Below are 11,196 nucleotides of genomic sequence, written 5' to 3' on the forward strand. Positions count from 1 at the left end.
TTATCTATCTTATCTATCTATCTATTTCTCTCTCTCTCTCTCTCTCTCTCTCTCTCTCTCTCTCTCTCTCTCTCTCTATATATATATATATATATATATATATATATATATATATACACACACACACATACAGAGAGAGAGAGAGAGAGAGAGAGAGACGGGACAAATCTTATTCCTGTTTCAGCCTAGCCCAAGGCCATCTACAGGCAGTAGCCACAGCAGTGGCAGCTCATATTTGTGTAAATTTTTTTGGCTTGCTAACAAAGGGAGACCGATATGATCATTTCAAACTTATTTGATGAGAACAAATAAGTTTGAAATGATCATATCGGTCTCCCTTTATTCTTTGTTAGCAAGCCAAAAAAATTTACTTACATATATACATACATACATACATACATACATATATGTATATATTCTTTAGTAAATAATAATTATTATTTAATAATTTGATCCAGCCTGCCAAATCTAATCTGTTTTTAAGGTTTTGCCTTTAAAAATTAAATACATTTCTTGAGAGTTGTTTTTAATAGTAAATTGACAGTAGTTGCATTTACATTTAAATAATTTTTCATATTGTTTCCTAGAAAGCTAACAAAATTAACAAAATACCCCACAAAGCTTGACTCTAAAGAAGGTTGATTTGTTCAATGCAGCTTTATCAGGAGCAAGATATATGTGAAGAGGAGATGCCTGAGGACTCAGATGGTGTCCGTATGGTTAGGACTCCCACCCCACCAACGCTGTCACCACCAGCTATAACTTTAAGAAGCAGAGAAGAGTTTACTTATGAAGACTCGTTTCCAGGTGAAAAAGGACACCTTGTGGTATTGTTACTATGCCTAGTTTCTGGTTCTGATTTCTTGTTTCATCGTATCACCTTTAAAGCTAAGGGCTGTGCAGTAAGATCAAGGGAACAACTCTGACACATTGTCCTGAATAACTGAACTCTTTCTTGGCTTTAGCAAATTGCTGAAGGCATTTTGAAAGTCAGGCTTGTTGCTTTGTTGTTGTAAATTGAAAGCAAGAATGTGGAGCCTCATAGATTAGATTGCCTTGTCTTAAGAACATAAAAGTCACCCTGGTGCAAGGCAGAAAGAAGAGGGGGAATGTCACCAATGTCAGAATGTCATCTGTCTTGATCTTGACACCTCAGGCATAGGGCACTTGTATTTTTGCAGCTGAAAAATACTGGAGGCAAAGGAGAGGGCTGGCTGTAGTATGTAAACAACTACATGGGGGCTACAGAGCTGGAAAGTAATCTCAACCTCCATATAATCAGGTGAAGAAAATAGTAAGAGGCAAGCCTGACAGAAAAGACAACATAAAGCTCTCAGTAACTGATAGTAGGGTGACTGAGTCTTGCTGAGCTGTAGGAATTAGAGAAAATAATGAGACTATATAGATATATATATTGCCTGAGGCGGGTTTTTCCCTACCTGATGAAAGGGAACCATTAAGAAACTGAAACTTCAAAACTTTCTAGAGCTACAAAACTCTGATCATCTGCAAGCTAGGTGTCAGTAATTGACATGAAATATATTGTGTGTCTCTAATTGTTTCTCATTGCCTGCTAAATTCCCACAACAAACATTGCATTTCAACCCCCATTTTAGTCCACTAATTCATTTGGTTAGCTAAGTAACCTTCCATTATTGCATTTATTTGCGCGGGGCAATTACATCACATTAAAATTGAAGCCGGATTCAGACAAATTAGAACAGCATCAGAGAAAGGCAGGCTGACCAGAGGACTAGAAATGAAGTCCGAGGAAGAGAGAAGGGACTGGAAACGGTCAGCTTTGAGAAGAGAAGACTAAGAGGGGATGCAGTGGATCTCTTCATAGACCTGAAGAGATGTCAGAGTGGTCCTTGCTGCCAAGCTTGGTTGTTTTCCTGCAGACATTTCATTACCCAAAGTAAGTAACCTTCAGACAAAAGCACTGATGATGTTAGCTAGTTTGGGTAATGAAATGTCTGCAAGAAAACCACCAATCTCAGAAAGCACCAAGGACTCCTCATTTCAATCATGAGCTCCAAATATTCTCCTTTATTGAGAGAGATGTCAGAGGAAAGGAGGTCATGAACTGTTATTTTAGAATTCAACACAAGGAATATTTAAGCTACAGGGGGAGAAAAGCTAACAGCAGTGCAGGTTAATAGAGCATACTTGAGTCCCAAAACTGTTTCACTTAAGCTCTCTGCAAACCTCAGAAGAGCAGTAGATAAAGAGTGCCCAGCTGGGAATTACTACTTGTGTTATTCCTTGTGCATTTTCTTAAAAGCAAGCAGGGGTGAACGCTTTCAGAGATAGAACATTAGGGTAGCTCAGTTGTAGTGGGAAACTTTATTGTCCACATGGGCTGTATACAAGTCTTTGGTGGTAGGGTGGAGATTGTCAAGAGTACATTCATAATGGAAGCCTTGATGGAGCTGAGGTTACTAGATGGAAGGGGATTAAGTCATCCTGCTCTTTATACATTGGGCTCTCCCTTACTAGCTTGTCAATCTCGAAGCCACTGATGATTTTCTGATTTGTTGAAGGCCTCTTTTGCAAAGCCTAACAACCATGGAGTTCTTTTAGCCCAAAACCAAGAGCCTTGGATACTCTAGAATCTGTAACAGAGAATGCTTTACATTCATCAGGACTTGCAAGTCAAAGAAGTCTAATTTAGTTGTTGGGTCTTGCAAAAGTAGAACCTTCCAGAAATCTAGGGGTGGCTGCAAATGGGTAAATAAAATTTGCTGGAGCAGGTGAGAGGAATCGGGAGATATGAGCAGCCTCATGAGGGCAGCAAAGCCCCAATAAAACCATAGGCTGCCTGCTCCAGGCTGAATTAATGTGTGGAAACTGTATGTTCTCTGAAGCATTCATATGGTCCCCAGACCTACTTCATTTCCCAAAGTTACATGTCAGTTCATGCAATAAATATTGGAAGAGACTTTTGTAGTAGCCAAGTTATGAATAAAAGTGATGCTTTCTGTAACTATGAAGATATATGAGTTGTTTAAAAAAACATACATTACTTTTTTTCCAGAACAAGAGGGACATTCTTCAGTGGCTTCATCAGTCAGCGCATCTGTAATTAAATCACCATCAGACCCTTCACATGCCTCTATTCCACAGCCACCTCTTTTGCTCCCAGCAATTGCAACAAGGACTAACAGCGCATCAGTGTCCAATAGAAACCCTAGTATAGAAAACAAACTTCCACAGGCTATCGTTAAACCACAAATCCTGACTCATGTTATTGAGGGCTTTGTGATCCAAGAGGGTTTAGAACCATTTCCTGTAAGTGTAAATATACATCATTGCACCTTGTACGTGTGATATTTTCCTTTTAAAAGGCAATGTGCTGTGGTTATTTGGGGCTTCTGTTTCTTTATTCCTTGTAATTCTGAATAATTTGGATTAATTGTCTTCTTAGTAATTATTGTCTGGTCTTCATGAAGTGAGTGGAGTTTATGTTTGCTGCCCAACAGTGTTCTGAACTTTAGTGGCTACAATCAGACTGAGCTTTGCCAGGAAAAAAAAATGAGACAACTCATAAAAACGTATGCCTTTTAATAAAATTTGTTGATTGGAACAGGTCCTACCAGATTCTTCGAGAATATTTGCCATCATAGACTCTTCCTATAATCTCTGCCGGAAAAGTTAATGTTCCTACTCACCAAATTGGATAATAGGGTAATTAATAAGAAATTAATGTGCTTCATTTACGGAGCACCCACCATCCATGTGTTAACCACATTGATGGTTGGGTGCCCCATAAATGAAGAAAATATGTGAGATCATAAAATACAACTTTTTAGAGAAGACTCCTCATCCTTTTGGCTCATGTTGAGTGTATTAAGAGTAACCGTAAGACTGAATCTCCTTTCCCGAACATCAACAGCATTCTCATCAAAGTCACTTCTGATGAACTGCATAGCTAAATATATTTGATAAATAAAATTCGGATGAACCCATAATTCTTAGTAATGACTATATTTACTCCCTGTCAATCTCTAAACCATGCTGATGCTGGGAAGAAAAATGCATAACCTCAACATAGATGTCAGGGATTGGTCCATCAATAATTTTGGATTGGAGATTTAAAAAAAAAACAATGTCTCTTACTGTTTTTAAGTGACATTTAAAATATATTTAAAACTGATTTGTTTTCAGGGTTTTTTTGTTTTGAGATTTATTTATTTTAATACTCATGCTGCAGGCAGGGTTTCAAGAGAGACAAGATCCATAGCTGAGGAATAATCAGCATGTGTTTGAGAAGTGTTGTTCCTCATGTTGATTTTTTGTTTGTCCTTTTCACTGAGTGAAAACCAGTTCTTTCCCACGGGTAGGTTGCTTCTGAAAGAAGATAAGCCACCAGGGTAGAAGTAGGGTGACATTTTCCTTTGGGCAGGAAGCATGGACTCTTCTGCCTTTTTGTTGAAGACAGCTTTCAAATATAACTAAGGCTCAGTACCATTCTGTTTCATAAATGCAATTATTTGTACTCCTTTATTATTACATGTATTATTAAATGTAAATGCACGGTAAGCATTCAGCGCAGCTTACAAAATTGCACATCAGAGCTGCTCATCCAAAGGCAAATAGAAAATACCAAACACACACACACACACACACACACTGTAAATATAAATATGTGTGTTTTCAACTTACGGCCTTTCATCCTAAAGTTTGTTACTCTCTTTCATAACAAAAAAGTTGTATTTCTCACTCTGTTTTTCCTGTGTATGTCAGGGCTGGAAAGAGATGGCAGAATATAATCCATTTCCTATGAAAGGAATAGAACAGTAGCTCAGAATAACATTTTTATTTTTCCTGTGGTATCTCATTACAAAGCCACAAATGGAAATTTTATTTTTCCTCTTCATGTCTCCATATTTCATTTCACATTTTCTTCCATATGCTGGTTCACCCATAGCCTCTGGACCCCAAATGGCTACATTAGTGCCTGTCTTTGAAATTGATGGAAGCATCTAATCTATGGCTCTGTACGTCCTTGTAGCAGTAACTAGACTAGCAAAGCCCTGAAATCTTCAAACACTTGATATGAGAAACCATATATTTTTGGTGGGGGTTAATGATTTCATCTTTCTCTCTTAACAGGTAAGTTGCTCATCTCTTCTGGTTGACCAACCTGCAAAAAAGAGACTCTTGTTGGAGGAGCAAGTTGTGAATATTATGTGTGTCGAACCAGAGCTTCAGAACAATGCAAAACTTGCAGAGAATTCCTCGGACACTGAGCTGGAGGACATAATTACTGAAGGTTTTTGTATTTCATTTAATCTGTATGAATATTTATTCCTCTATTTTCTCAGGAGCTTTAAATATCATCCTGAGTTGCCTTCCAACTTTTGAGACTTCAGATTCTCAAGAGAGTTTGTTTCAAGGAAATTACAAATCAAAACCATCTTTAAGGTGTCAGTGGTGAAACTGCAAGGGGACATTCTATACCTGCCTTTAGGTTTTCATGCTAGATGAATTTAAGGGCTCTGGAAGAAGATGTATATCCCCATCTTCATCAGAAGCACTATTGTAACTAAATGGGAATAAAAGTTGCATTGGCTGCATGAATGGGTGTCTTGAATCCATCGTTAAATTCCTGCTAGTGGTAATCTGGTGAATGCTTCAGCTCATCCAGAGTTTATTGAATATTAACAGAATCTATTCAAATACGGTGGTTGGCAACTTGCATTGAACAGAATAAGGTGGAAAACCCAAACATTTATAGGTTAAAATGTACATTATTATTATTATCACCACGGGCAAGCAATATTCATTCTATCATGGTATACAGGTAGTCATCAACTTACAATCACAATTAAGCCTCTAATTTCCTGACAGTTAGAACAATTAACCAGTGGAACAACCTGCCTCCAGAGGTGGTGAATGCTCCAACACTGTAAGTTTTTAAGAAGAAACTGGACAGCCATTTGTCTGAAATAGTATAAGGTTTCCTGCCTGAGCAGGGGGTTGGACTAGATGACCTCCTAGGTCCCTTCCAACTTTATTATTATTATTATTATTATTATTATTATTATTATTATTATTATTATTATTATTATTATTACTATTATTAATTTCTGTTGTTAAGTGAGACATTTGTTAAGTGGGTTTTGCCTTATTTTATGACCTACCTTGCGATAGTTGTTAACTGAATCACTACTGTTGTTTAGTTAACAACACGGCTTCCCCATTGACTTTTCTTGTCAGGTCACAAAAGGGGATCACATGAACCTGGGACAATGCAACCGTCATAAATATGAGTCAGTTGCCAAGCATCTAAATTTTGATCATGTGACCAGTGGGATGCTGCAATGGTCATATGTATGAAAAACGGTCATATCACTTTTTTCGGTGCTCTTGTAATTTCGAACGGTCACTTAATGAACTGTTGTAGGTTGAGGACTACCTGTAATTCTGTGAGTTAAAGGTTTTGAATATTTTCAATTTTAAAGTTGCTTGTGGGATATAATATAGTTAAATTTGGTACCACCATGTTATTACTACGTATTGGAAGGGTTTTATTCCTCACTCTATAAAAGTCAGAGGTTTGATATATGGCTGAGTAGTTTAAGTGATGGAAATTGATATTAGAGTACTTCTTGAGGAGTTTACTTGGAAAATATCACATCTTATTAGTCCTAAATTTATTAATCTGGAGGACAAGCCATATTGTTATCAATCTTATTTTTAATTTTAATGAGCCTTGTATACAGAGCTGTAGTTCGAAATGTTGAAATTTGTAAACCTGGGTATGTAGGAACTCTTTTATTTGCTAAATTATATATGTTTTTACAGGATCAAAAGACGTACAATTTCAAACTAAAATGCATGGAACAACACAAAGTGCCTGTTTTTGTATACTAGACACTAGAGAGTAAAATTGAATAACCTAGACATGGATGGTCTTGGCATTAAAAACTTTGAACTTCAGATTAAAAGCATTTGGTTACCGAATAGGAAGTTACAGGTAGTCCTTGCTGAACAATGTCAGTCGTCATTGGTTGCCATCGCTGAATGAGGACTGCACAGGATGTTGAATTGAGGATGTCACTTGATCATAACTTCTGACTCTTCTCCATTGATTTTACTTCTGGAAAGTTGGAAGGAAAGGTCACAAATCATGATCGTATGATCATAAGATTGCTGCAACGGCTGGAATTTAGAGAAGAAGTTGTCAGTACCACTTGTTCAGTGGTATTGCAAGTTCCAACAGTTGTTAGTGTATCATTAAATAATATCTGTCATTAAGCATTAAGTACGTAGTAATATCTGTATTTCTGATGTTGAGCCACTGACATTTTAAGAAGATGGAACTAGGAGGGCTGGTCATATACTTCGATTGCACAAAAATATTTTCAATCAGATCTTTATTTTTATTTTTTTATTTGTGACTATATTATACAATTGTGCTGAGGTTCCTAAGGTGAGGCAGTCCACAATGGATAGCTTTTTATTTGATCTTAATCTGACAGAACTGATGCTATGTTCTTGATTTACTTCATTTTTTTCTTTGTTTAAAAAAAACTTGTTTTTTAAAAAAATCACTGAAGGTACAATGATGAAGAAAGGCCTCCCTCATGACCAACAGCTGCCAAATACCAGATCATTTTGGCATACAATTCCCCAAGACATGACAGTTTCAAACACATTTGCTGCAATGGGATGGTTCAAACTAACTGCATTTATTCTGCTATTTCCTTTAGAGGGACTAGATGAGATGGAAACAGATCTCCTCAAGTGTGAATTTTGTGGGAAAATGGGGTATGCGAACAAATTCCTGAGGTCAAAACGGTTCTGCACCATGTCCTGTGCTAAGAGGTATTCTTCATTAGTTATCATTTTACATATTGTAAAAACCACGAGTACAGCACAGGATTTGGAACCAAATTCTTATGTACTAAGTCAAATGAGTCCCAAACATAGGTGCTCACTGTGATGATCCTGAGTAAAGGATCTGCTGGTTCCATCCATAAGGATATGGTGTTAAATGATGTTGTTGTTGTTAGTTGCGAAGTCGTGTCCGACCCATTGCGACCCTATGGACAACGTTCCTCCAGGCTTTCCTGTCCTCTACCATCTTCTGGAGTCCATTGAAGCTCATGCCTACTTCTTCAGTGACTCCATCCAGCCACCTCATTCTCTTTCGTCCCATTCTTCTATTGCCCTCAACCTTTCCCAGCATTAGGCTCTTCTCCAGTGAGTCCTTCCTTCTCATTAGGTGGCCAAAGTATTTGAGTTTCAGCTTCAGGATCTGGCCTTCTAAAGAGCAGTCAGGGTTGATCTCCTCTAGGACTGACCGGTTTGATCGCCTTGCAGTCCAAGGGACTCGCAGGAGTCTTCTCCAGCACCATAGTTCAAAGGCCTCAATTCTTTGGCGCTCAGCCTTTCTTATGGTCCAGCTTTCACTGTCATACATTGCAACTGGGAAGACCATGGCCTTGACTATACGCACTTTTGTTGACAGGGTGATGTCAACAATATGATAGGGTATATATATTTTAAGACAAGCTTGGAAGTCAGAAATATTATTTATACCCTGGAACAGATAGATTAATACCTGTGCTTGTATCAAAGGAGTATAAGCTCAAAGAAAAAGTTGTACTTTATATAAAATAGTTCATCTCTCTCTCTCTCTCTCTCTCTCTCTCTCTCTCTCTCCTCTCTCGTTTCTGCCTCCAACGTTTTACTAAGGTGAATTTGCAGACATTGAATTTTTTTTTTCAGATTTCTTCTGTGCCTTCAGATTTTTAAACTGCTTATCAACTGTATTTAATCAGAAACGTGTAACACAATAAACGTTAGAGAAAAATAATATTTTGAAAATAGAACTCAAGTTCAATACATTGGAAAAATGATTCTTTATAAGTCAAAAGCAATTAGAACAAAAAAAGAGGCAGGTTGTTCAACCTCAGCAATTACTAAAGGAAAAAAAAAACAGCTCATTTTTAAACTGTAGTAGTATTGTAGTAGCATGGAGAAATACATCTTCTAGCTTGTCCTCAGCCAGTCACTGTCTCTCATCCCAATCTATCTCATGGGTGGATATTGCAGGAATAAAATAAAAAACCACTGTATTAGCCACAGTGACTCTTTGGGCAAGCTGTAAAAGAAATGAGAGCGCGCGCGCGCACACACACAGCACTTAATATAAATGTTTCAGATCGAATCTTTACTTTTTTAAAAAAAATTGTGAATATATTTTGTAATGAAGTGACTACATCAGTTAAAGCCATAATAGTTAAAGGGTAAATTTCTTCCAGCTTATGAATGGTCGGTATGTATTTCATCCAAAGTATTGGAAGCAAACTATTTATTTCTTTGAACTATAAGTTTTACTCTGAATCTTAACATCTTTCTGTGAAGAGACTAAAGCACTATGCCATCACTTCTAACCCCATTTTGATAGTGTCCATTGTAGAAGCGTGAGCGTATGTGATAATGATTGCACACCTTTCACCATTTGCATCTAGGTACAATGTGAGTTGCGGCAAGAAATTTCGATTGTACACCTCAGACAAGAGCAGCCGTTGGAGCCGTAGTCCAGATAACCCAAGTCTTGGGCAGCGTGGCAGGCGGCCAAGTGGCTCTGATGGAGCTCCAAGGGAACACTTCCTTAGACAGGTCTGTAGAATGCTAATTGAACTCCACGGTGTCCTTTTACCCGAGTCACAAAGGAAAATGGTTATACTGTGGTTTGTCTGTACTGCATTTTCCAGCTACCAATTACTTATCCATCTGCAGAAGAAGACTTGGCCTCTCAGGAAGACAACGTGCCGGTTGCCATGACCACCCGCCTGCGGAGGCAAAGTGAGAGAGAGAGGGAGCGTGAGCTTAGGGAACTGAGAATTCGGAAAACAGCCGACAACATGGATTTGTTGCCAGCCATGCAGTCGGTCCCATCAGGGTGGACCGTTGAAGATGTCTGGGCCTTCATTCATTCTTTACCTGGTACGCAGCTGAAAGCCGTGTCAATTTGCTAAGAACGATAGAGGGCAGGCATGCTGGGAGGGGAATACAGGTAGTCCTCGGCTTACGATTGCAATTGAGCCCAAAATTTGTGTGGCTAGGCGAAACGTCTGTTTAAAGTGAATTTTGCCCCATTTTATGACTTTTCACGCCACAGTTGTTAAGTGAATCACCGCAGTTGTTAAGTTAGTAACACGGTTGTTAAATGAATCCGGCTTCCCCATTGACTTCGCTTGTCAGAAGGTCACAGCGGGTGATCACATGACCCCCGGGACACTGCAACTGTCATAAATATGAGCCAGTTGCCAAGTGTCTGAATTTTGATCATAGGACCAAGGGCAGGGGTAGGCAACCTTGGCTCTTTTATGACTCATGGACTTCAACTCCCAGAATTCCTGGGAGTTGAAGTCCATGAGTCATAAAAGAGCCAAGGTTGCCTACCCCTGACCAGGGGGATGCTGCAAGGGTCATAAACATGAAAAACAGTCGTAAGTTACCTTTTTCAATGCCGTTGTAACTTTGAACGGTCATCAAATGAAGTGTTGTAAGTTGAGGACTACCTGTATATGAGGTCCATACTTTGTTGCGGAAACATTGGGAAAATGTCAGATGTGCAGCGTATTGCATGTGATAGATCTAGAATTTATTTTCAGAATACTTTGACAAGACTTGCTTGTGTATGAAAACTCTTTTTCTGGTTCTTTTCTCAGATTCAACAAGAATAATTTGCATGTGTGACAGGTGACCTAACAGGATGGCAGACTGTGTGTATCTTCTGCATTCTGTCATAACTCATCTGCCATACAGTAAGGCTTATCAAAAACACTGGAATGTATTCCCACACCATTTTATTTTAAAAGAATGAGTCCGTGGTCCATGTGAAGCCCCATGGGGTTGCACGTTATTATAGGTTGTTTGTTTTTATATAATAATTTATAATAACAAACTTTTTATTAAAGTTTAGAAACACAAAGATGAAAAACTAATGCAAGCTAAGAATATAAGAAGGAAAACAAAAAGTATAGCGGAAATATATATATATAAATAAATGTTCTTGAGGTTAGTGCTTTTCTTTGCAGCACACAAGGTTCTGGTTTTTCATTTTTTTTAAAGTGAATACCAGGTAGATCTGCAGAGTTTAATTAGCAGGAAATATGTGATGAACAGTACATTGTTGCACCTACAGTAATTGCCTATTTCAGCCTTTCTTTGAGT

The 11,196-nt window shown here is 38.2% G+C and overlaps 1 protein-coding gene across 5 annotated transcripts in view; it reads left to right on the forward strand.

The window, feature by feature from the left end:
- Window positions 1–11,196, forward strand: part of PHC3 (polyhomeotic homolog 3) — a 52,230-nt gene that overhangs the window by 31,990 nt on the left and 9,044 nt on the right. For 4 of the 5 annotated variants that reach the window (XM_083363521.1, XM_083363520.1, XM_083363523.1 and 1 more), the window contains exons 9-14: window positions 657–807; window positions 3,038–3,291; window positions 5,116–5,275; window positions 7,719–7,833; window positions 9,486–9,636; window positions 9,732–9,963. In XM_083363521.1, the coding sequence (XP_083219647.1) occupies window positions 657–807; window positions 3,038–3,291; window positions 5,116–5,275; window positions 7,719–7,833; window positions 9,486–9,636; window positions 9,732–9,963 (1,063 nt within the window). The remainder of the gene's footprint in view (window positions 1–656; window positions 808–3,037; window positions 3,292–5,115; window positions 5,276–7,718; window positions 7,834–9,485; window positions 9,637–9,731; window positions 9,964–11,196) is intronic. The other variant, XR_014492625.1, reaches the window with a different exon arrangement.

This window comes from Vipera ursinii (genome assembly GCF_947247035.1).
Source record: "Vipera ursinii genome assembly, chromosome: 5".
Taxonomy (NCBI): Eukaryota; Metazoa; Chordata; class Lepidosauria; order Squamata; family Viperidae; genus Vipera; species Vipera ursinii.